This window comes from Oncorhynchus nerka, linkage group LG7 (assembly GCF_034236695.1).
Source record: "Oncorhynchus nerka isolate Pitt River linkage group LG7, Oner_Uvic_2.0, whole genome shotgun sequence".
NCBI classification, from domain to species: domain Eukaryota; kingdom Metazoa; phylum Chordata; class Actinopteri; order Salmoniformes; family Salmonidae; genus Oncorhynchus; species Oncorhynchus nerka.
The window spans coordinates 68,733,012-68,757,998 of record NC_088402.1 but is presented as its reverse complement, the minus strand read 5'-3'; the positions used below and the strand labels follow the sequence as shown (position 1 = coordinate 68,757,998).

The window sequence follows — 24,987 nt, the reverse complement described above, 5'->3', positions numbered from 1 at the left end:
GAAGTCCAGGATCCAGTTGCAGAGGGAGCTGTTCACTCCCAGGGTCCTTAGCTTAGTGATGAGCTTTGTGGTCGCTATGGTGTTGGACGCTCAGCTGTAGTCAATGAACAGCATTCTCACATAGGTGTTCCTTTGCCCAGGTGGGAAAGGGACGTGTGGAGAGCGATTGAGATTGCGTCATCTGTGGATCTATTAGGGCAGTATGCTTCTTGGCTACGGACATGAGTGCTACGAGGCTCTTTTGGATAGCTGGATTGGATGTACGGTGGTCTATTGTTGATCTGTGCCTCAGTAAAGATCTGATGCTGGCTGTGTACCAGACTACTGTTCTCTCTCTCTCTGTCTCTTGCTGTCTCTCTCTCTGTCGCTGTCTCTCTCTGTCTCTCTCTCTCTCTCGCTGTCTCTCTCTCTGTCTCCGTCTCTCTCCCTCTCTCTCTCTGCCACTCTCTGTCTCTATCTCCATCATTCTCTGCTCTAGTGCTAAACCTCACAATGCGTTTATAGCTGATTACATCCCTACCACCTACACACAGCAACAAGCCCAGCCATACTCCACCTACTCCTGATTTAACCTCGCCCCATTCAAGAACAAATCCAACTCATTCATTATTGCTATTTGCAGTATATTTGCTGCACCTGACACCTTGCTTGGGGGCAAATGCAGAGTGTTGTGTTAGTGTGTGTGTCTGAGTCCTTTAATCTACTCTGGAGAGGCAGCTAGTGTTTCAACACATTATAAATCCCAGATATTGGATAATTGGCACTGGCACAGGAACTAATCCCTCCACGATGCCTGCCTCTGTCTCTCTCTCTCTCTCTCTCTCTCTCTCTCTCTCTCTCTCTCTCTCTCAGACAGAGCCCACAAGACAGAAGTAGAGGAAGGAAGGAGAGGAAGAGGAGGGAGGGGAAGGTGCCGACTGAAAGGAAATTCCGCAGTAAAGAGAATGAATACATGAAAATGCTTGATAGGTCGTTGCGTCATTCGGTAGTGATCTCTCGGTCTCTCTGAAATGGCACCCTATGGTCATGAAAGCTGCCCACCTTACAGGCTGAAAGGCAGCTGCTCTGTGATGTGGTTGTAACAAGAGCAGAGGACCTTGACTCCATGTTACATCAACCTACACTCATGAGAGATAACATGTTCCTCTTTAACTTTTTCCCTTTTTCAAATGTTCTCATTCTCTTGTCTTCATCTTTTTTACATTGTCTTTCTCTCTCTCTCTCTCTCTTTATTCATATGATGGGGACTGTGTGCCTCTTTATATTAGCAGGTGGATTAGCTGGTAATTTCATTTGGAATATTAGAGTATTTAACCAGGATTTCCCAGCTCTTGCGCTAGGAGCCCCAGAGTAGTGCAAGTAATTGAATTATCTTTCTCTTCCTCCTCATTGTCTGTCAATAAGGAGCATCTCATGAATTTTGACTGACGTCTCGACTGCTAGTCGGTACTCAGAGGGCCCAAACATACTACCCTCCCTTCCCAATCCATCACAAAGGGGTCTGAATAGCTCTTACGCCTCTCTTTTCCTCCTCTCACTCTGGAGGAACGGGGAAGACAAAGCGTCGGAATGAGGCTACGTCTGATAAGGGGAAGGGGGACAGGAGTTTCCCCTCAGCTAGTGTCTCTCCCCCCATAATAACCAACCCTCCCTCTCTCCTCTCCATCCCTCCCTCAGCCTAGGCTGGTGATCTGTTCCTGTGTGTTTGTGTGTGTGTGTGTGTGTGTGTGTGTGTGTGTGTGTGTGTGTGTGTGTGTGTGTGTGTGTGTGTGTGTGTGTGTGTGTGTGCGTGCGCGTGCGTGCGTGCGTGCGTGCGTGCGTTGTCTCAGATAAATATTATATCAGAGTGAATGCACTTAGCTGAGAGTGAGTGGGTAGGAGGGATGTTCCTGTGCTACTTATTGTCTTTCTATCCCCCGACCCCCTTGTTAGAGAGCACCCTGGATTTGCTTTGACACTTCAGCACGTAAAATATACATCTGTTGTTCTGCCGTGCGTGTGCAAAGGGATTCGTGTTTTATTCAGAGGAAGGGGGGGGTGTGATTAGAGAGAGAGAAGGGGATTGAGAGGGGTGTATGAAAGTGAAGAGCTATAGGAGTGGTGGAGTGGAGCTCAGCACATTGAGGATTCTTCAGAGTAATCTAGCTCCTGTATGTTCCTACTGTTGCAAAAATCCATCTCCAACTGTCAGGTCCGTGTTTCAATCCAAGTGGAGCAATGAGGTATTCTACTGTATAAATGGGCTCTTATTTGTCCCTTACGCTCTCTCTCTCTCTCTCTTTCTCTCTCTCTCGCTCTCTCTCTCTCCTTGCGTCAGGGTGTGTGTGTCATGTGAAACGACCCCTCTGAAACCAATTAAAACACCCTACTTCACTGTTTTAACTTCGGAGTTCAGAGGCCAGAGTTCAGTGTCCAGAGGCCAGTGTTTTCATCATGACAGGTCCTAGAGGTTCCCAGGGGTCAGACTGAGAACTCATAAGATGAGCAAACAAACTAGAAAGGCTATAGAGCACAGACGCCTCTGAAGATCACAGACAATGTGTGTGTCAGACCCTAGGAGGTCTGTTTACAATGCTTTCTGAGGGAGATTGGAGCTGTAAGATAAAAAGCAGGAACCAAATAGAGGACATCTGCATTGTTGTAGTTGTTATTATGGGTATAGGAGTGGCCCCTCAGCTTCACCCCCCTCATTACAACCCCCTGACTCCTCCCTGACCAAAACTACCCTACACAATTTGGCATTGTCAGGGTAGGTTCATACTGTGTTTGACAGCTATGCAACATACTGTATTTCTCTAAATGATGTTGCCTTTGTGTTGAGTGGTTCCAGAAACATGGTCTCCTACCATTGGCTGTCAGCATAACTGTCTTCTTTCCCCAGCCTCTCTTTGAGTACATTAACAACCCAATGTACAGCCTGCCTCAGCCCATGTGGGCATGTGTCCCTAGTTCCCAGTCCAACCACACTGGCGTCACCCTGCTGTAGCCCTGCTCCACACTGGTTTGACGGCCTACAGCACAGACCTCTAGCAACCACCATTCTGCCATACTCTGCTTTTACAGCACCTCTGCCTTGTCATTATGTGGTAGAGGCATAGCGCTGGGGCTGAGTGAGGTTAGGCTGCCTGTGAAAGCCTAGCCGCTGGGGATTGCTACTGGGGCCACATCAGAACCCAAGGGTGGCCAGTCAATGAAACGCAATAATGCCTCAGGACACGCCAGGGCGCCGTTTCCCTGACACGCTCTGCCCAGCCAACCAGGTTGTGGAACAGGCAGCCAGTGAGATTACCCATAATTACCTCGTGATGGTTGTTAGAAGCCGCCTCCCGGATGCTGCCGCCTCACATCAGTCATCATATTTGTTTTGTCATGCCACACCTGTCCTCGTTACGGGGAGTAATTTGGCTAAATAAATCACATTATGAAGCTGCCGTGTGACACGCTGCTACAGAATGGCGATGCGGGAGCCGGTGTAATAACTTTCAATTAGGTGGGGAAGAGGCCTTTCGCTGGGCGCCACGCAAGGCTTTTCTGTTTTTCAAAGCAGATAGGTGATTTTTCTTCATTAAAACATGGCTTTCTGGATTATGGTGTGTGGGTGAACGCGAGAGAAAGAGTAGCCAAGACAAACATATTTTCACTATATCACTAATATCATCAAAATCAATACATCATAGCACATTTTTGGGCTCATTCAGTAGATTAACTGATACATTAGAATCCTGTGTAAAAATTCATGTTAAAAGTACAATTTAAAACATTTTTTGAAAATGATACCGCTGCTGCTTCCTGTTGTCATGGCTTTTTGATTGATGGCCGAGTCTCAAAACCCCGGTTTTAGATCATAATATTCATAATCAATATACTCTAATAAGTTGACATTTTGAAGAAAAGTTACTCCCTACACACGTGTTACACTGTTCAGATGACAGTGCTAAATAAGTACCTTATAAATTGCACACCTATATTTACCAAGCGGTCCCTCAAGACTGGAATTGATTCGCTTGTTCTACTGTAATCAATAGCGCCTGCAAATGAAGCACTCACGTTGATATTGTATTGAAATCAATGCAACCGGGATACTACAGTAACTGCTGTGATATGTAGACTACTGTTTGCACTCTTCTAACAGATAAACCTCAATTAACATTGGTATACATACAGTATCTGTCGATAGAAGACAACCTGTCACAGCTCCTTATCAACTTATATCTCTTATGACTTATAATGGAGTAGATCATTTCAACAAATCCCCAAATCGCTTTCTAAATAGCGACAGGGGTTGGCTTTCATTTGAATGATAGCTTAACCCTCAAATCCATGAATTCAAGTGAGGCCAGAAACATTTCTGATCAAATATTCTAGCCAGCGTGGTCTGACAATACAGCTGCGTTCTAAAGTCCCACTACGGACTGGCACATATAACAAAAACACTGGTACTAAAACCAAAAATATGGGTCTGTTTTAAGCAATCGATTTTGTGAGATCGTGCTTCCTATTAACGTTAATACTAACATCACAAATCTGAGGTAAAAAGGATATGTATTTCCTGGAATTGTTGTGGTGAAAACATTAGTCTGTGTAATGTAGTAACACATTCTGTCCACCATAGGGAAATGAGCATAATATAACATAATTCAACATGGCGAAGTTATTCAACATTTGAATATATGATGATAGCATTTGTAGCACACTCACAAATGTGTTCAACAATGACATCTATTTCTACTTTAACCATGGAAAGAGTTTTTAAAAATGCTCCTAAGCACAATTTAACCAGGTGCTCTAGACTAGAGCGTCCATAGGGTCTGTGCAGCAGACAGAGTCTCCCACACAAAGTGCCATTTAGTCTGCCCTGCGTAGACTTACAGTACAAGGTGTTGGCCTTACCTTGCCTCTCACTGACTTCTAACCATACAGTCATTGGTTCTGACAATGATCTTCTTCTCTCCCTCCCTCCTTCCCTTCCTCCCTCCCTGTGTGTTTGTCTTGCAGTTGTTTCCGGAGACAGGTCCGAGACAGGGGGGCACCAGACTGACCATCACGGGGGAGAACCTGGGCCTACAGTTCAGGGACATCCAGACAGGAGTGCGTCTGGGCAAGGTGCCCTGTATCCCCATCGAAGAGGAGTACATCAGCTCGGAGAGGTGAGGAGGCTCAGCTGCCTGGCACTCACCACTCTCACCCACGCCTCCTACAAGTGCCCTCTATTTCCCTCCTCCTCTCAATGTATATCCCCTCTCATCCTCTTCTGCTTCCTGTTGACATTGTCCTTCTGTCCATCTCTTCACCTGTCTGTTATCTTCTTCCTCTGCTCAGTGTATAGAGGTCCTCTTCAGCTTTCTCTTTCCTCTCCTTTGACCTCCCTGCTCCCTATATATACAGCTCAATATTTGAATTTAGACAGATCAAACAATCTCTCCATTGAGCATTTAGATGGTAGATGCTCCCTTTCAAATTGGAGGAATCACTACACACATATCAGACAGCTATACTGTAGCTACAGGTGAGCTCAACACGTGTGTCTTCCCATGAGTCCCTAACTCTTCTCCCATCCTCCCTCTCCCCTTTTCTCTCTCATACCTTCCCTACCATCACCCCTCTCTCCTACAGAATTGTGTGTTTGCTGAACGACGCCACAGGCTACCGGGTGCAGGAGGCTAACGTGGAGGTGTGTGTGAGGGACTGCCTGGCAGACTACAGGGCCCTCTCACCCCGAGCATTCACCTTCGTGGTAAGTAGCACCCAGGTGACACAGCCATGGTCAGGGGTGGATGGATCCTTACATTAGACAATGATTATTGGTCATTTTGTTGATTGCATAATAAACGTGTCTTATGGGTCCCCCTTCTACAGACTCCCTTCTTCACGCGGGTGCTGCCTGCCCAGGGCCCTCTCTCAGGGGGCACCAGGATCACCATCGAGGGCAACCACCTCAACGCCGGCAGCTCTGTGTCTGTCAACATCGGACGCCACCTCTGCCACTTCAAAAAGTGAGTGTCAGTCTGTCAATTCAGACTTCCTGTCTTTAGCTCATACCACAGTGGAGTTGACCCATTGCTGTGCAACACCTAGTGCATGGTACAGTAGATCTCAGTCTACACCTGCATGAGGAATATTAACAGACTGCCTGTTGAAAGTGGGGCTGCTCTGCATTGCAGCTGAGAGGTAGGTAGAGCCCAGCCAGGTAGTGTGAGTGCCAGGTTCCTACCGGGAGGGGGAGTGAGGGGACATACAGGGGGAGTGGGGTGAGGGGAGATGTGGGGTGAGGGGACATACAGGGGGAGTGGGGTGAGATGTGGGGTGAGGGGAGATGTGGGGTGAGGGGAGATACAGGGGAGGGGGAGTGAGGGGACATACAGGGGAGTGGGGTGAGATGTGGGGTGAGGGGAGATGTGGGGTGAGGGGAGATACAGGGAGGGTGGGGGTAGATACAGGGGGGGAGGGGGGTGAGGGGACATACAGGGGGAGTGGGGTGAGATGTGGGGTGAGGGGAGATGTGGGGTGAGGGGACATACAGGGGGAGTGAGGGTGGGGGTAGATACAGGGGAGGGGGGAGGGGGGTGAGGGGACATACAGGGGAGTGATGGTGGGGGTAGATACAGGGGGAGGGGGAGTGGGGGTGAGGGGAGATACAGGGGGTGAGGGGAGATACAGGGGGAGTGAGGGTGGGGGTAGATACAGGGGAGGGGGTTGAGGGGGGCGAGGGGACATACAGGGGGAGTGGGGTGGGGTGAGGGGAGATGTGGGGTGAGGAGACATACAGGGGAGTGAGGGTGGGGGTAGATACAGGGGAAGGGGGGTGAGGGGACATACAGGGGAGTGAGGGTGGGGGTAGATACAGGGGAGTGAGGGGGGGGGGACATACAGGGGGAGTGGGGTGGGGTGAGGGGAGATGTGGGGTGAGGGGAATACAGGGGAGTGAGGGTGGGGGGACATACAGGGGGAGTGGGGTGGGGTGAGGGGAGATGTGGGGTGAGGGGAATACAGGGGGAGTGAGGGTGGGGGGGGACATATAGGGGGAGTGGGGTGAGATGTGGGGTGAGGGTAAATACAGGTGGAGTGAGGGTGGGGGTAGATACAGGGGGAGTGGGGTGAGATGTGGGGTGAGGGGAGATACCGGGGAGTGAGGGTAGGGGTAGATACAGGGGAGTGAGGGTGGGGGTAGATACAGGGGAGGGGGGGTGGGGGTAGATACAGGGGAGGGGGAGGGGGGACATATAGGGGGAGTGGGGTGAGGGTAAATACAGGTGGAGTGAGGGTGGGGGTAGAGACAGGGGAGTGGGGTGAGATGTGGGGTGAGGGGAGATACAGGGGAGTGAGGGTAGGGGTAGATACAGGGGAGTGAGGGTGGGGGTAGATACAGGGGAGGGGAGGGGGGGACATATAGGGGGAGTGGGGTGAGATGTGGGGTGAGGGTAAATACAGGAGGAGTGAGGGTGGGGTAGATACAGGGGAGTGGGGGGTGAGGGGACATATAGGGGGAGTGGGGTGAGATGTGGGGTGAGGGGAGATGTGGGGTGAGGGTAGATACAGGGGGAGGGAGGGTGGGGGTTGATACATAGGGAGTGGGGGTGAGGGGACATACAGGGGGAGTGGGGTGAGATGTGGGGTGAGGGGAGATGTGGGGTGAGGGTAGATACAGGGGAGGGAGGGTGGGGGTAGATACAGGGGAGTGGGGGGTGAGGGGACATACAGGGGGAGTGGGGTGAGATGTGGGGTGAGGGGAGATGTGGGATGAGAGTAGATACAGGGGGAGTGGAGGTGGGGTGAGGGGGATGAGGGGACATACAGGGGGAGTGGGGTCAGATGTGGGGTGAGGGGAGATGTGCGGTGAGGGTAGATACAGGGGGAGTGAGGGGGGTGAGGCGACATACAGGGGGAGTGGGGTGAGGGTAGATACAGGGGGAGTGAAGGGGGTGAGGGGACATACAGGGGAGTGAGGGGGTGAGGGGACATACAGGGGGAGTGGGGTGAGATGTGGGGTGAGGGTAGATACAGGGGGAGTGGGGGGGTTCAGGGGGAGTGTGGGGAGATAGCCCGACGAGGCAGGCACGGAGCCCGCCGAGTTTACAATATGGAAAATAGTCCAAATAAAGATAAACCCTTGAATGAGTAGGTGTGTTCAAACTTTTCACTGGTACTGTATGTGTATATGAACGTATTTATCTGTGTATGTACAGTTGAAGTCGGACGTTTACATACACTTAGGTTGGAGTCATTAAAACTAGTTTTTCATCCACTCCACAAATTTCTTATTAACAAACTATAGTTTTGGTAAGTCGGTTAGGACATCTACATCATTTTTCCAACAATTGTTTACAGACAGATTGTTTCACTTATAATTCACTGTATCACAATTCCAGTGGGTCAGAAGTTTACATACACTAAGTTCACTGTGCCTTTAAACAGCTTGGAAAATTCCAGAAAAGGATGTCATTGCGTTAGAATCTTTTGATAGGTCAATTGACATCATTTGAGTCAATTGGAGGTGTACCCGTGGATTGTATTTCAAGGCCTGCCTTCAAACTCAGTTCCTCTTTGCTTGAAATCATGGGAAAATCAAAAGAAATCAGCCAAGACCTCAGAAAAACCATTGTAGACCTCCACAAGTCTGGTTCATCCTTGGGAGCAATTTCCAAACGCCTGAAGGTACCACGTTCATCTGTGCAAACAATAGTACGCAAGTATAAACACCATGGGACCACACAGCCGTCATACCGCTCAGGAAGGAGACGCCTTCTGTCTCCTAGAGATGAACGTATTTTGTTGCAAAAAGTGCAAATCAATCCCAGAACAACAGCAAAGGACCTTGTGAAGATGCTGGAGGAAACAGGTACAAAAGCATCTATATCCACAGTAAAACAAGTCCTATATTGACATAATACCGTTCAGCAAGGAAGAAGCCACTGCTCCAAAATCACCATAAAATAAATGATCAGTCTATAATTTTAATGGTAGGTTTATTTGAACATTAAGAGACAGAATAACAACAAAAAGATTCAGAAAAACGCATGTCAAAAATTTTATAAATTGATTTGCATTTTAATGAGGGAAATAAGTATTTGACCCCCTCTCAATCAGAAAGATCCAGGTCTCCCAGGTGTCTTTTATGCAGGTAACGAGCTGAGATTAGGAGCACACTCTTAAAGGGGGTGCTCCTAATCTCAGCTTGTTACCTGTATAAAAGACACCTGTCCACAGAAGCAATCAATCAATTCCAAACTCTCCACCATGGCCAAGACCAAAGAGCTCTCCAAGGATGTCAGGGACAAGATTATAGACCTACACAAGGCTGGCATGGGCTACAAGACCATCGCCAAGCATTTTGGTGAGAAGGTGACAACAGTTGGTGCGATTGTTCGCAAATGGAAGAAACACAAAAGAGCTGTCAATCTCCCTCGGCCTGGGGCTCCATGTAAGATCTCACCTCGTGGAGTTGCAATGATCATGAGAACGGTGAGGAATCAGCCCAGAACTACATGGGAGGATCTTGTCAATGATCTCAAGGCAGCTGGGACCATAGTCACCAAGAAAACAATTGGTAACACACTACGCCGTGAAGGACTGAAATCCTGCAGCGCCCGCAGGGTCCTCCTGCTCAAGAAAGCACATATACATGCCCGTCTGAAGTTTGCTAATGAACATTTGAATGATTCAGAGGACAACTGGGTAAAAGTGTTGTGGTCAGATGAGACCAAAATGGAGCTGTTTGGCATCAACTCAACTCGCCGTGTTTGGAGGAGGAGGAATGCTGACTATGACCCCAAGAACACCATCCCCACCATCAAACATGGAGGTGGAAACATTATGCTTTGGGGGTGTTTTTCTGCTAAGGGGAAGAACCTCCTTCCCTCAGCCAGGGCATTGAAAATGGGTCGCGGATGGGTATTCCAGCATGACAAAGACCCAAAACACACGGCCACGGCAACAAAGGAGTGGCTCAAGAAGAAGCACATTAAGGTCCTGGAGTGGCCTAGCCAGTCTCCAGACATTAATCCCATAGTAAATCTGTGGAGGGAGCTGAAGGTTCGAGTTGCCAAACGTCAGCCTCGAAACCTTGATGACTTGGAGAAGTTCTGCAAAGAGGAGTGGGACAAAATCCCTCCTGAGATGTGTTTCAACCTGGTGGCCAACTACAAGAAACATCCGACCTCTGATTGCCAACAAGGGTTTTGCCACCAAGTACAAAGTCATGTTTTGCAGAGGGGTCAAATACTTATTTCCCTCATTAAAATGCAAATCAATTTATAACATTTTTGACGTGCGTTTTTCTGGATTTTTTGTTGTTGTTATTCTGTCTCTCACTGTTCAAATAAACCTAACATTAAAATGATAGACTGATCATTTCTTTGTCAGTGGGCAAACGTACAAAATCAGCAGGGGATCAAATACTTTTTTCCCTCACTGTATGTGTGTGTGTGTGTGTGTGTGTGTGTGTGTGTGTGTGTGTGTGTGTGTGTGTTGTGTGTGTGTGTGTGTGTGTGTGTGTGTGTGTGTGTGTGTATATGCAAAGAAATATATGGGTGACTGGAAATGATGCAGACAATTATATTGATGGAAGCAACTAATCTATCTGCAATATTAAAGCTGATCTACCCCCTTAAAAAATGATATAAATATGAATAATACCCACACCTCCCGCTGATCCACCCTGCCCTCCGTTGACTGGAAGTGTCCGTGTTTAAGATGCACTGCGTTGTCTGTGTTTTTCCTATGTCATATGCAGTATGTGCATGTAATCTTGCTAATGTGCACACATCCCACAGCGCTACGGTAGGTCTCTGTTTTCATCCAAGCTTTGTTTACACTGTCAGCATGGATAGTAAAACACTATTTCCATTTCTTTCCATTAAAAGGTAATCTAGCAGATGATCCTTTTTTTCTGTGGTGTTGTCTCCTTCCCCCTCTTCCTTTATGTGTTTGCCTCATTCTTCTTTTGTTATTTGTCACAAACACCTTGTCAAAATATGTGCGGTCTTGGGAAGGTTTGTGGAGCGTACATTGTTCAGGGTGTTCCCATGGAAACGGGGCGAGGGGAATCAGAGGAGACATTGCAGGCACATCTCCAGGCAGGACCTGGGAATCGCACCAGAATCACTCTTCTTCACTCCTAGAAAGACTGCGGCACTTTCCCACAAATTCAAGCATCATTCAACAGTGCTTCATATTAGATATTGTAGTTATTGTGCGCTATGACTAGCAGTGGACAGTATGAATCAATGCCAATTGGAAACACACACAGAACAAATCATCAGTGTTTTGTCCATGAAACGCTCTTTCATGTTCTTACAGGTATTGTCATTTAGTTTTCAGGGAGAGAGGTGCACAATCTTGGACCTTTACCAGTTACATTGACAAGAAAAGCAGTCATCTATTTCAACCTTTAACCACCCTCTCTTTCCCTGCAGGAGGAATTCCCGTGAGATAGTGTGTGTGACCCCAGCAGGGTTGACCCCAGGCAGCACACCAGTCATGGTGGACATCGACTCTGCAGAGCTGAGGAACCCAGAGGTCAAATACAACTACACTGACGACCCCACCGTCCTGAGGATCGAACCCGACTGGAGTATCGCTAGGTAGGGAGGAGATCTGGGTATTTACATGCTCATCGCCTGGTTCTCTGGTTCTGGTCTGGGTTACAGTAGTGTAGCTACAGTGGCACCTCTGTATAAGAGACACTTAGAGATGTGCTATGAGTTAGCGAGGGGCGTACCACTGATCACCATGCGTATATCTGTAAATACACAACCTTGTGAAAAGCCCACTTTGACACAGATCGCTCTGCTTCCTGGTAAACATGTTAAACCACAGCACTGTTACAAGATGCTACAGCCCCCCCCCCCCTTCTATCTCTGTTGACACCACTACCTTCTTCATCTACAATAGATTTATATAATAGGCTGTTGGAATGGAATGAGGAGTATTCCCATCGCTCTGTGGGACTGGCTGTGGAGCAGCTGTGGCCCAACCGCTGCCCCAGACCCCCCATGCCTCTGTGCTCTGTGTGTGGAGGGGGTGAAGGTGGCTACAGAGCCTTAGCCTGGATGGGTGAATGGGCTAACCGACTGACTGCCCCCCCAATGTCTCTAGCGATTCGCCTCATATCTAGGCTCCATCTGGCCCAGTCCATAACAGCAATCAGAAAAACAGACAGGAACACATGCTCACATACATGAACAAATGAAAAACAAATGACTGAGATTCCTGGATCTCTCAAAGACAAAATTGTCTCAGGTGATTGATGTGATCGCTACAGGCCCAAATGGCAGCATAGCATGAACCAGTGGCTAGGAGATGTGTGAACAACATGCTGTTCATCTGTTCACAAAGTTCCACTTTCATGTCTATGTTAACCTCAGTGCACATTCACTGCATTGCACTGTTTTGAATAGGGAGTTGTATACTGGTACATTTAGATGTGCTCATATCGTATTTGTAACTTTCTGAAAAAAGAGACTAGATTAAAACACTTCTTGGTTTTCTGGAGTGAAAAAATAAAATAAATAGCTTATTGATTGAATAAGTGGCTGCTAAATTGCTTCATAATATACAGCAAAGAGAGAATACGATTAACAAAGTAGAAGGGAAGCGCTAGAGTAATTGAGAGAGAATGAAAAAGGAGAGGAAAAAGCAGGAATCCATTCACAAAGTTACTTTGTCAAAGCCCAGTGGAGCCATGTTGCTGAGCTCCATGCAGATTGTGGCTGGGGCTAGAGCTGGGCATGGGGCCGGGGTGGGGTTTGGATGGGGCTGGGGCTAGAGCTGAGCCTGGGGCCGGGGTCTGGGGTCTGGGTGGGGCTAGAGCTGGGGCTGGGGTCTGGATGGGGCTAGAATTGGGGCTGGGACTGGGGGAATGGGGTCTGGGTGGGGCTAGAGCTGGGGTCTGGATGGGGCTGGGGCTAGAGCTGGGCATGGGGCCTGGGCCTGGGGTCTGGATGGGGCTAGAACTGGGCATGGGGTCTGGGTGGGCCTAGAGCTGGGGCTGGGGTCTGGGTGGGGCTGGGGTCTGGATGGGGCTGGGGCTCTCGATGGGGCTGGGACTGGGGGGGACTGGGGCTCTGGATGGGACTGGGCCTGGGGCTCTGAATGGGAATGGGGCTCTGGATGGGGGTGGGACTGGGGCTCTGGATGGGGCTGGGACTGGGGCTCTGAATGGGAATGGGGCTCTGGGACTGGGGCTCTGGATGGGACTGGGGCTCTGAATGGGGCTGGGACTGGTGCTCTGAATGGGAATGGGGCTCTGGATGGGGCTGGGACTGGGGCTCTGAATGGGAATGGGACTGGGGCTCTGGATGGGGGTGGCGCTGGGACTGGGGCTCTGGATGGGACTGGGGCTCTGGATGGGGGTGGGGCTCTGGATGGGGGTGGCGCTGGGACTGGGGCTCTGGATGGGACTGGGGCTCTGGATGGGGGTGGCGCTGGGACTGGGGCTCTGGATGGGAATGGGGCTCTGGTTGGGGGTGGCGCTGGGACTGGGGCTCTGGATGAGACTGGGGCTCTGGATGGGGGTGGCGCTGGGACTGGGGCTCTGGATGGGGGTGGCGCTGGGACTGGGGCTCTGGATGGGAATGGGGCTCTGGATGGGGGTGGCGCTGGGACTGGGGCTCTGGATGGGACTGGGGCTCTGGATGGGGGTGGCGCTGGGACTGGGGCTCTGGATGGAGCTGGGGCTCTGGATGGTACTGGGGCTCTGGATGGGGGTGGCGCTGGGACTGGGGCTCTGGATGGAGCTGGGGCTCTAGATGGTACTGGGGCTCTGGTTGGGGGTGGCGCTGGGACTGGGGCTCTGGATGGGAATGGGGCTCTGGATGGGGGTGGCGCTGGGACTGGGGCTCTGGATGGGAATGGGGCTCTGGATGGGGGTGGCGCTGGGACTGGGGCTCTGGATGGGACTGGGGCTCTGGATGGGGGTGGCGCTGGGACTGGGGCTCTGGATGGGAATGGGGCTCTGGTTGGGGGTGGCGCTGGGACTGGGGCTCTGGATGAGACTGGGGCTCTGGATGGGGTGGCGCTGGGACTGGGGCTCTGGATGGGACTGGGGCTCTGGATGGGGGTGGCGCTGGGACTGGGGCTCTGGATGGGAATGGGGCTCTGGATGGGGGTGGCGCTGGGACTGGGGCTCTGGATGGGACTGGGGCTCTGGATGGGGTGGCGCTGGGACTGGGGCTCTGGATGGAGCTGGGGCTCTGGATGGTACTGGGGCTCTGGATGGGGGTGGCGCTGGGACTGGGGCTCTGGATGGAGCTGGGGCTCTAGATGGTACTGGGGCTCTGGTTGGGGGTGGCGCTGGGACTGGGGCTCTGGATGGGACTGGGGCTCTGGATGGGGGTGGCGCTGGGACTGGGGCTCTGGATGGAGCTGGGGCTCTGGATGGTACTGGGGCTCTGGATGGGGGTGGCGCTGGGACTGGGGCTCTGGATGGAGCTGGGGCTCTAGATGGTACTGGGGCTCTGGTTGGGGGTGGCGCTGGGACTGGGGCTCTGGATGGGAATGGGGCTCTGGATGGGGGTGGCGCTGGGACTGGGACTCTGGATGGGACTGGGGCTCCGGATGGGGGTGGCGCTGGGACTGGGGCTCTGGATGGGGGTGGCGCTGGGACTGGGGCTCTGGATGGGACTGGGGCTCTGGATGGAGCTGGGGCTCTGGATGGTACTGGGGCTCTGGATGGTACTGGGGCTCTGGATGGTACTGGGGCTCTGGATGGGACTGGGGCTCTGGATGGAGCTGGGGCTCTGGATGGTACTGGGGCTCTGGATGGTACTGGGGCTCTGGATGGGACTGGGGCTCTGGATGGAGCTGGGGCTCTGGATGGTACTGGGGCTCTGGATGGGACTGGGGCTCTGGATGGAGCTGGGGCTCTGGATGGTACTGGGGCTCTGGATGGTACTGGGGCTCTGGATGGTACTGGGGCTCTGGATGGTACTGGGGCTGCGCTGGTGGGGAAGAGAGAGAGAGTCTATTCTCAAGGTCCCGTCGGTTAAGCGTTAAGCGTATAGCTGAGTTAAGAGTGCTTTCTGAGAGCCGGGCTGGAGGTAGAGGCTTTACACAAATACTTCTGTGGAGAAGTTGGTGTCGGCTTCCAGCTGTATTAAGGCCGTCTCAGCCTTATCCCCAGTCTCATCCCCAGTCTCAGCACCAGCCTCATCCCCAGTCTCAACCTCAGCCTCATCCATGCATTTAGGGGGAAGGAAGTCGACAGCAGAGAACACAGCACTCACCAGGGTAGACAAAGGAAAGCACAGGGGATGACGGCACGCATTACTTCCCAGACATAGTGGGTGTTATTATGCACGGGCTTTCCAGACACTGTGATTGTAACTAGTCACTCCATTTGTGACTGTCTCCTAGTACTTACAGTACACATACAACACATCTTACATTCAGGGTGTATATTCACCACTTCACCCAATGCTGGCAACTGAATATACTTCAATCTACTGTCTTCTAATTTGTTATGCATGTTCACATTTACATAATTGTTAAGCAAGTTATTATTTTGTCTCGTCAGTGGTGGAACCCTGTTGACCATCAGCGGTACTAACCTAGCCACCATCAGAGAGCCCAAGATCAGAGCTAAGTATGGCTCTGCCGAGTCTTTCCATGTGAGTATGAACCTGGCCAGACCCCTCAGTACACACACCTCACTCACACACACCTCACTCACTCACTCACTCACTCACTCACTCACTCACTCACTCACTCACTCACTCACTCACTCACTCACTCACAGATCACTCACTTTTACACACCTCACTCACACACTCACTCACTCACTCACTCACTCACTCACTCACTCACTCACTCACTCACTCACTCACTCACTCACTCACTCACTCACAGATCACTCACTTTTACACATCTCACTCACACACACACGCCTCACTCACACACTAGTGATGCGCGGGTTGACTCATAACCCGTAGTCCCCGACGAAAACAATACCTTAAAAAAATCCATAAATGTATAATTCTTGTGTAATTTAGGTTTTTCTTTCATTTTTGGGGGCTATCTGTCATTATAGCATACGCCTTAACTTTAGGTCCTAACTGTACACGCGCCAAATAGCCTACATGCCAAACGACCAATGCTTTTGGGAACGTGCAGACAAAGTTAACGTTGATCTACAAAGTCAGAGTTTAATTCAATAAGAGAAATGCTGCAAAATGGAGAGTTGAAAATGAAGAGAAAGGAGGGCTGGAAAATGAACGTTGTTTGGGAAAGATTTGGTGAAGTGGTGAAAGAGGATGATGGCAGTAATGTGTGATGATTGTGAGGCGCTGTACAAATTCAACAGTCACAAGACGGTGACTTCAAATAGGCCTATGGCACGTCAAGGGAACTGTAGCCTACTGTTTAGATGGGTTACATGGAAACTGAAATCTAGAAATTGACTGTAGGTCTATAACCTCTCAAATAGCCTTCATATTAACTCCTGCAGAATTAAGCATTTCTTGCAGTAAAATGATACACCAAATATAGGCTACATTTTGAGTTGGGAACAGAAGAAATATGATTCATTTATTTTTTGCATCTTGAGAGAATGCGAATGCACAATTAGAGTCTGTAGAGGTGCTATCTTTATCAGCATCATAGACGCTGATAGTATTTCAACCACATAAAATATGCATACAACCCCAAGTGAAATCTTATCAGAAACATGTTGGGTCATGATCAATGATCAAACTGATGTCATTTGGAATTTTTCCACATTTCCCGTTTTTGTTTTGTTATTGTATTTTCTCCCCGGTCCCTAAATGTCTTCTCTCTGTGAATAAAGCAGAAATGACAGATTAAACTTTACTGATGTCAACGAGATTGAAGCATTAATTCTAACGATTTATTACATTATTGGTGAAGCTGCATGTATCTAATTATAGACAAGTTGACTAACAAATAGCCTTACAACATTTCAGAGATCATAAGCAGAAACATACCTAAAGAATCCTTCATCCTCTGTCAAAAAGTCCTTGCGCCGTCTCTGATTGTAACCAACAACTTATTGTCTATATTAGCTCGTTAGGGTTGGTGCAGCCTCAGTCACACCTCACTCACACACACACACACACACACACACACACACACACACACCTCACTCACACACATTTCAGTCACACACACACACCTTGAACTCACACACAGACACACCTCACTCACACCTCAACTCACTCACACACACACACACACATCTCACCTACACACACCATGTCACACGGTGTCTTCCAAGGTGGCCGTCAGACTGTCTGCCCATTCAGTGTCTTGTTTCTGCCCTGCTCCTTGGAACAAGACATCCAACACCCCCCCAGGCCGTTTAACCTTTCAAATGTCACAGGACAACAAAGCAGTGTTGGCAAATCCCCCCTCACCCCCTCACCTTGCACCACGGGGCTCCATTAACCTTTCCTCCAGTTCTAACAGAAGGGAATCAACTTCTGCTTAATGACCGTGTCCTAATGCCCCGTCCCTTGTGCTCAGTTTAAACTAGCTTCTCCTCTAGACACAATGCTGCTGAGGTCCTTGTGCTCAATGTTGGTTAGCATGTTTAGTGGTCCCTGTAGAGGAGCATACAGTGTAGGAGATTATTACAGTTCTGAAAATACTAGCAATGGCTGGAGACATAAACACAACACACCAAAGCAGTAATGTTTAGCTGGGGATTAGAGAACCTATAATGAGATATATATAAACCAATACAGCAACCTGGGTTCCCTAGGGGACCAAACAATTTGTCATATCACACTTTACTAAAAACAATTTTCCCTCTCAGAACTGCACAGTGTTTAATAACTCTGTGATGGTGTGCCTGGCCCCGTCGGTTTCCGACTCCGAGAGGGGCTTCTCAGACACGGGCAGTGGGCCGGATGAGATCGGCTTCTACATGGACAACGTCCGCGCTCTGATGGTGGTCAACGAGACGTTCAGCTACTACCCCGACCCCGTGTTCGAACTCCTCAGCCCCACCGGGGTCCTGGAGCTAAAACCCACCTCACCTCTAATCCTCAAGGTAAAGAGCCCGAGCAGAGTGGCTGGATTGGGGGGAGAGGCTCACGCATTTTAATGACTTGATATTGACGTTGTTAAATGTTTACCAGGGATTTGTCTTTCACCTGTCTATCTCATAAACCATTAATATAATTGTATTTGTTTAGCTTAAATTCCTATTGAAATACAGTGTATAATTCTACTATTATATAAAATAATCGACTGATTATTCGATGTAGATTGTACCAGCATCCCCCAGCTCCGACTCAAAACATAACAATTGTGATGGCGGTGCTTCATTATTTTCCTGTGAGCCAATTGAAATAGGAAGAAAAAAAACAGAGCGACTATAATTTCTTTAAATGAAATGTATTAACGAAACCTTTTCTGATTGCAGAGAGAATCCCCCGCCTGGCTTGTTAAAACTAACCTCCACATTAGCACAGTGATGAGAATAAGAAAAAGCAATTTGGTGAAATAATCAGGGGTATTTTACGAGATGCGCATTGCATTCGCCACGGAATTCATTTCGCATCTGATATGATGTGTGTTGCTAGAGGTGGTGTCGGGGTGCGTGCCTGATGCAGGGTGAAATGATAGTGGATAGAATGCATGCCTAAAATGTTCCAGGGCGTGACCTGCCCGGGAGGAGCCCTGTGGAGAGAGGGATTGGAAGTCTGCTCTTCTCTCATGCTACGGGAGCAGTGGGTGGCAGAACAGCACTCTCTCTCTCTCCACCTGCTCCTCTTGTTGCTCCTCTCTCTGTAGTTGAAGGCTACAGATCTGTCAGACAATGCCCTCGCTCTCACACCTTGGCATAGAGAGAGACACTTGAAGAAAAAAAATGAAAAAAATGGAAGTTTTCCTGAAGCTTTTGTCAATTAGAATTCTTGTATCCTCCAACATTGGAGCCAGCTTCAGACTTGTCCGCTAGCAGCCTTGGATCCTGGGAGTTGCCTGACTGGTTGAAGACAAGGTTCATTATACTGTTCCTAGCCATGGATGAAAGGCTGAGCCATGTTGATTAAAGTTTGACATTGTGTTTCTGTTTGTCCCCTCAGGGTCGTAACCTTATCCCTGCGGCCCCTGGTAACTCCAGGTTGAACTACACAGTGTTCATCGGGGAGACCCCCTGTGTGCTAACCCTCTCTGAAACCCAGCTGCTGTGTGAATGGCCCAACCTCACCGGACAGCACAAAGTCACGGTGGGCACTCGATACCATTTCACATAAGACTCCCTCATCTCCCTCATATTCAATGGGCTTTACCTAACATGTATTCTCATATTTTAATTCCATCAGTTCATTTTGTTCAGTAAAATTCTACATTTCATGTAGAATAGTAAATAGTTTTTATTTATTTTTATGTGCAAAGGCTACTCTCTCTAAATATCCTCAAATATTCCCACACAGTCCCCTCCAAACGTACCTCTACTCTCCTCTCTAGTCACACTGTCTGTGTGACGTTTACTAGTCTGGAATACCTTGAAAGTACTGACAATGCATCCATGTAATTCAATATGAAGGCTCTCCAAACTACCAGTAGGCTTGGAGCTGGATTTTATTTCCGTAACTAAATGTCATGTTGAATATTGAATAGTCGTGTGTGTGTGTGGTGGGCTGGGAAGAAGGGCACAGCTATGTGTTGTATTCCCTCTGTAAAATGACCTACATACCTGTACAGGGGACCCCACAAGTCTGTGTCTCTGGATGGGTGCAGTCGTGTGTGTGAGTGTGAGTGTGTGTGTGAGTGTGAGTGTGTGGGTGTGTTGTTTTGTTTGCTCCCTCAGATGCACAACTGTGTGTTGGTGGCTGTGCCCCCTGCGAGTTTTCTAAGGAATGTATTTGGCCTTTATGGTTTTTTTGTTCTCTTCAGTTCCTTCCTTGTCAATACAATTGAGCAATAAGGCCCGAGGGGGTGTGGTATATGGCCAACAACCACGGCTAAGGGCTGTTCTTACGCACGACACAACGCTGAGTGTCTGGACACAGCCCTTAGCTGTGGTGTATTGGCCATATACCACAAACCCCCGATGTGCCTTATTGCTATTATAAACTGGTTACCAACGTAATTAGAACAGTAAATAAGTAGTTTTGCGTCATACTCATGGTATATTGTCTCTTATACCACGGCCATCAGTATCCAGGGCTCGAACGACCCGGTTTCTAAAAGAAAATAGATTATGTTTCGAACCTATGCCATCAACAGAAGTAACTTTTAGCACCTGAACCAAAACAACCCAATTTTCTAAGTCTAACATTCTTTGGCTGTGTTAACTTGATGAGGCTCTACTTTAAAGTGCAGTAATCATAGTTCATCTAAACCCTTATCAACCCCCCACTGAATACCTTGATTTGAGATATTCCAGTAATAGGTTCTGTCAGACCTGCTGTGTTTATGTAAATGTTGTTTGTTAGAACCCATTCCCAGTGTTTTACTCCTATTAATGACTTTGGTTCCTGAGGGGAAGTCTCTTTAACTGTAGTGATTGCTTTGTTTGATTACACTCTGTGACGTGTTTCTGTGTGTGTGTGTGTGTGTGTGTGTGTGTGTTCAGGTCCGGGTGGGTGGGTTCGAGTACTCCCCTGGTACTCTCCAGATCTACTCAGATAGCCTGCTGACCCTGCCCGCCATCATCGGCATCGGGGGAGGTGGCGGTCTGTTGCTATTGGTCATCATCGCTGTGCTCATCGCCTACAAGAGGAAGTCTCGCGATGCTGACCGCACCCTGAAACGCCTGCAGCTGCAGATGGACAACCTGGAGTCCAGAGTGGCCCTTGAATGTAAAGAAGGTATGACAGACACACACACACACACACACACACACACTCTCTCTCTCTTTTCTCTCTCTCTATATATGTATATATTTTTTTTTAAATGTCTCACTCTTTTCTCCTCTCTCTCTCTCCCTCTCTCTCGCTCTCTATCTCTCTCTGTCTATACACACAGTGTATATATATATACTGCCGTTCAAAAGTTTGGGGTCGCTTAGAAATGTCCTTGTTTTTGAAAGAAAATCATTTTTTTTGTCCATTAAAATAACATCAAATTGATCAGAAATACAGTGTAGACATTTTTAATGTTGTAAATGACTATTGTACCTGGAAACTGATTTTTTAATGGAATATCTACATAGGCCCATTATCAGGAACCATCACTCTTGTTTCCAATGGCACATTGTGTTAGCTAATCCAAGTTTATAATTTTAAAAGGCTAATTGTTCATTAGAAAACCATTTTTCAATTATGTTAGCACAGCTAAAAACGGTTGTTCTGAATAAAGAAGCAATAAAACTGGCCTTTAGACTAGTTGAGTGTCTGAAGCATCAGCATTTGTGGGTTTGATTACAGGCTCAAAATGGCCAGAAACAAAGAACTTTCTTCTGAAACTTGTCAATCTATTCTTGTTCTGAGAAATGAAGGCTATTCCATGCAAGAAATTGCCAAGAAACTGAAGATCTCGTACAACGCTGTGTAATACTCCCTTCACAGAACAGCGCAAACTGGCTCTAATCAGAATAGAAAGAAAAGTGGAAGGCCCCGGTGCACAACTGAGCAAGAGGACAAGTATATTAGTGTCTAGTTTCAGAAACAGATGCCTCACAAGTCCTCAACTGGCAGCTTCATTAAATAGTACCCGCAAAACACCCGTCTCAACGTTAACAGTGAAGAGGTGACTCTGGGATGCTGGCCTTATAGACAGAGTTCCTCTGTCCAGTGCCTGTATTCTTTTGCCCATCTTAATATTTTATTTTTATTGGCCAGTCTGAGATATGGCCTTTTCTTTGCAACAGCATCCCGGAGTTGCCTCCACTGTTGACGTTGAGACTGGTGGACAAAAAATGTGCTTTTCTTTCAAAAACAAGGACATTTCTAAGTGACCCCAAACTTAGAACCCAATTATATAAATGCTCATTCTTTTCTCTTTTCTCTCTCTCTCACTTTCTTCTCTTTCTCTCTTTTCTCTCTTTTCCCTCTCTCTTCTCCCTCTATTTTCTCTCTCTCTTCCCTCTTTCTCTCTTCTCACTCTCTTCTCTTTCTCACTCTCTTCTCTTTCTCTCTCTCGCTCTTCTCTCTCGCTCTTTCTCACTCTTCTCTGTCTCTTCGCTTTCTCTCTTTTACTCTTTCTCTTTGTCTCTCTATTTTATAATCACTCTCTATGTGGATATGTCACTATCCTGTAGCTGCGCTCTGTCTAGTCGTCATGGTAACATGTTGGTGTGGATGATGCCCGGCCTGAAGCTCTGTTGTGGTGGTGTGGCCGCGGTATCCTCAGAATGTGTGAGTGTGTGCGTTTGTGTTGTGCTGACAACCCTGTTGGTGTTGTGGCGTTGTGCGGTGCAACGCTTCTCTGCTGTGTTGGGCTCTGCCTGCCTGCTGTATTCCGAGAGATGGACGGAGACTAATTGGCCATTATCTGTGGCTGGATGTCCGGAGTGTCACAACCTTGTCAGTCGCAGCCCATAGCACAGCCTGTGGCCAAACACTGAGGGATACAGAGATAGAGGGAGGAGAAATCTGTCAGGGGAGAGAGAGAGAGAGAGAACAGAGGGACTGTGTGGGGTCAGATGGAACAGTACAGGGGGCATTGTAGAGTGGTTCATGTAAAGCTGCGGTTACTCCACTTGTATACCTGATATAATGAGCATTGTTGACCAGCAGCACCAGATAGTGACAGTATTCTACACCTCTGTCTGTGTAGCTGGAAGGTTTGGTGTAGAAACCGTGAGCTCCACTAGGAAGTGGAGCATTGCTGTGTCCCCGCCCCATGCCCCAGCAGACTGTGGGGTGGGCCTGGCAGCGGGGAGCTGGGCGTGTCACACTAAGTGTCAGTCAGCAGGGAAGAGGACTGGATGATAGGAGAGGTGGAGCTCAGTGAACCGTGCTGGAAGGGCCATCAGAGAGCAGTGTAATCCAAACAAACACACAGACAACACTAAGGGTCACACGGCTAATGAGTCATTAACAGATTAGATGCTGCTGCAACTGTGGACAGGGAGAAGATCGTCTGTGTAGTTTACTCTGCTGGATGTAATGGTGGCTTTGCCTCAGCGCTTACACACAACAAACTCAATAGAATGAAGAACAACTCTTTTATTTACTCAATCAATGGAACGTCTAGACATAGCCAGTCATCTTTTCTGCCAGCAATTTATGTTGACAATTCTTAAATAATAACTTAAAATAGTTATTATTGCCTCTTTTATTTGTTATTTGTCATCTTTTATGATTATACAGATAACCCAGACAGGCATTGTAGAGTGATTCATGTAAAGCTGCTGTTCCGTTCAGACAGAACAGGTAGAGGGCAAAACACATGGATCCCTACCAAACCATGCTATAACAGAGCCTCAAAACCAGACTTAGGGCAGGCATGATATACAATGAGTAATATAATCAAATACTACAAATAATACAAAGATATTAAGTCAAATATAATGATACAAATTCTAATTTGGGTTGGTTTATGGAGTTGTGAAATTAGCTGGGGGCATGTCTTCCAGAAAGGATAGGAAAGGTTGCCAGATATTAAATGTAATTGCAGATCCCTCTAACGGAGTAGGTTTTTTTTTTTATAGCTTGAGGTGTTGCATAACTTCCTTTATCCAATCGTTAAAAGTAGAAGGAAACCGACCCTTCCACTTAAATAGTACAAGATTTAAATAGTTATTTTATCTCTATGAATAACTGGACCCATACTTAACGGACCGTGTATGTTGTCCATGATAATAAAGCCTTAATTTCTCCTCTCATTTTTGATAGAATTCTTGCCTTTTTCCTGTAGGAATGTGGTGTGTATAATATCTAAGTGGCTGCTGTACTGTATGTAGAAGTAGAGAAGCCCCCACAGAGGGAGGATCTACTCTACTATTAGAGTCCCAGCAGACGACACAGGCCAATAACAGCTGGAGGAAATGATGCATGAAACACATTGCTCCTTTATTAATTATCCACTCATGCAATTAATTGACTTTCTTTCAGATGAACTTTGTTTTCTCTTTTTCTCTTTCCATCTCTCTTTTTCTGTAATTATTTTATTCTGGTTCGCTCTCCTCGAATTTCCAGCAAGAATGTGGATTCAATTTCAGAAACCCTGTACCAGAAGAATGAAATCAACATCCTATTTTATTGCCTATCCATCTGTCTTTTTCTAGAAGCCAATTGGTGCGGTGGTAGATGATTGCTGGTGACATTAACACTGTGCAACACAGTGTAATGAAGATACGCTACATCCAGAATATCCTTCCTATGTCCATTCTTGCTAACCACTGTGTCTGTCTGTCTGTCTCTCTGTGTGTTCCCTCAGCCTTTGCAGAGCTGCAGACAGACATTCATGAGCTGACCCAGGAGCTGGACGGAGCGGGCATCCCCTTCCTGGAGTACAGGACCTACGCCATGCGGGTCCTGTTCCCTGGCATCGAGGACCACCCCGTGCTCAAGGAGATGGAGGTACGGGTCAAGGAGGTACACCACCACTGCCACCGCAGCATGTAGACTAGAACATCTATATCTATACCTATCTTTCTATATCTACCTATATCTATACCCCATACTCTGGCTGCATAATGAAAGGAACCTATGATCTAGGTTATATGTTATGGCTATACCACTTTATATACATTAGCCACATCACATAGTATGTTTTTCTGCATGTAATATCAATGTCATTACACATTATATCGTATATCATTTTATATTATTTTACAGTGGGAAAAACAAGTAAATCATTAAATCCCACCTGGTTTACCATGAAATATATCCAAATGGCTGTCGGAATACAGTGTAGAGACTGTCTCCACCGCCTGCCATGTCAACCACAGGCTCTTCTAAAGGGGAGGGATTACATCTTTATTGTTTTGCCTGGGTTTCTTTTCTACCGAATTTCCCCTCGGGTCCCAGGCGTAATCAACTGTCCATACACACGGCTCAATCCCTTATTGCTCTGTGTAGCTGCTCTCCCCAAAGCAACCTACAGTACCCAGCCTGTTCCCCAGAGGCCCTGGAA

At 48.0% G+C, this 24,987-nt stretch overlaps 1 protein-coding gene across 2 annotated transcripts in view; it reads left to right on the top strand.

The window, feature by feature from the left end:
• LOC115118303 (plexin-A1-like) overlaps positions 1-24,987 on the top strand; it is a 284,460-nt gene that overhangs the window by 237,296 nt on the left and 22,177 nt on the right. Inside the window, exons 13-21 of one of the 2 annotated variants that reach the window (XM_065020769.1) lie at positions 4,996-5,147; positions 5,614-5,734; positions 5,857-5,993; positions 11,412-11,579; positions 15,512-15,605; positions 17,768-18,004; positions 19,044-19,187; positions 20,540-20,774; positions 24,289-24,431. In XM_065020769.1, coding sequence (XP_064876841.1) covers positions 4,996-5,147; positions 5,614-5,734; positions 5,857-5,993; positions 11,412-11,579; positions 15,512-15,605; positions 17,768-18,004; positions 19,044-19,187; positions 20,540-20,774; positions 24,289-24,431 — 1,431 coding nt within the window. Of the gene's footprint in view, positions 1-4,995; positions 5,148-5,613; positions 5,735-5,856; positions 5,994-11,411; positions 11,580-15,511; positions 15,606-17,767; positions 18,005-19,043; positions 19,188-20,539; positions 20,775-24,288; positions 24,447-24,987 lie in introns of both variants that reach the window. The other variant, XM_065020768.1, reaches the window with a different exon arrangement.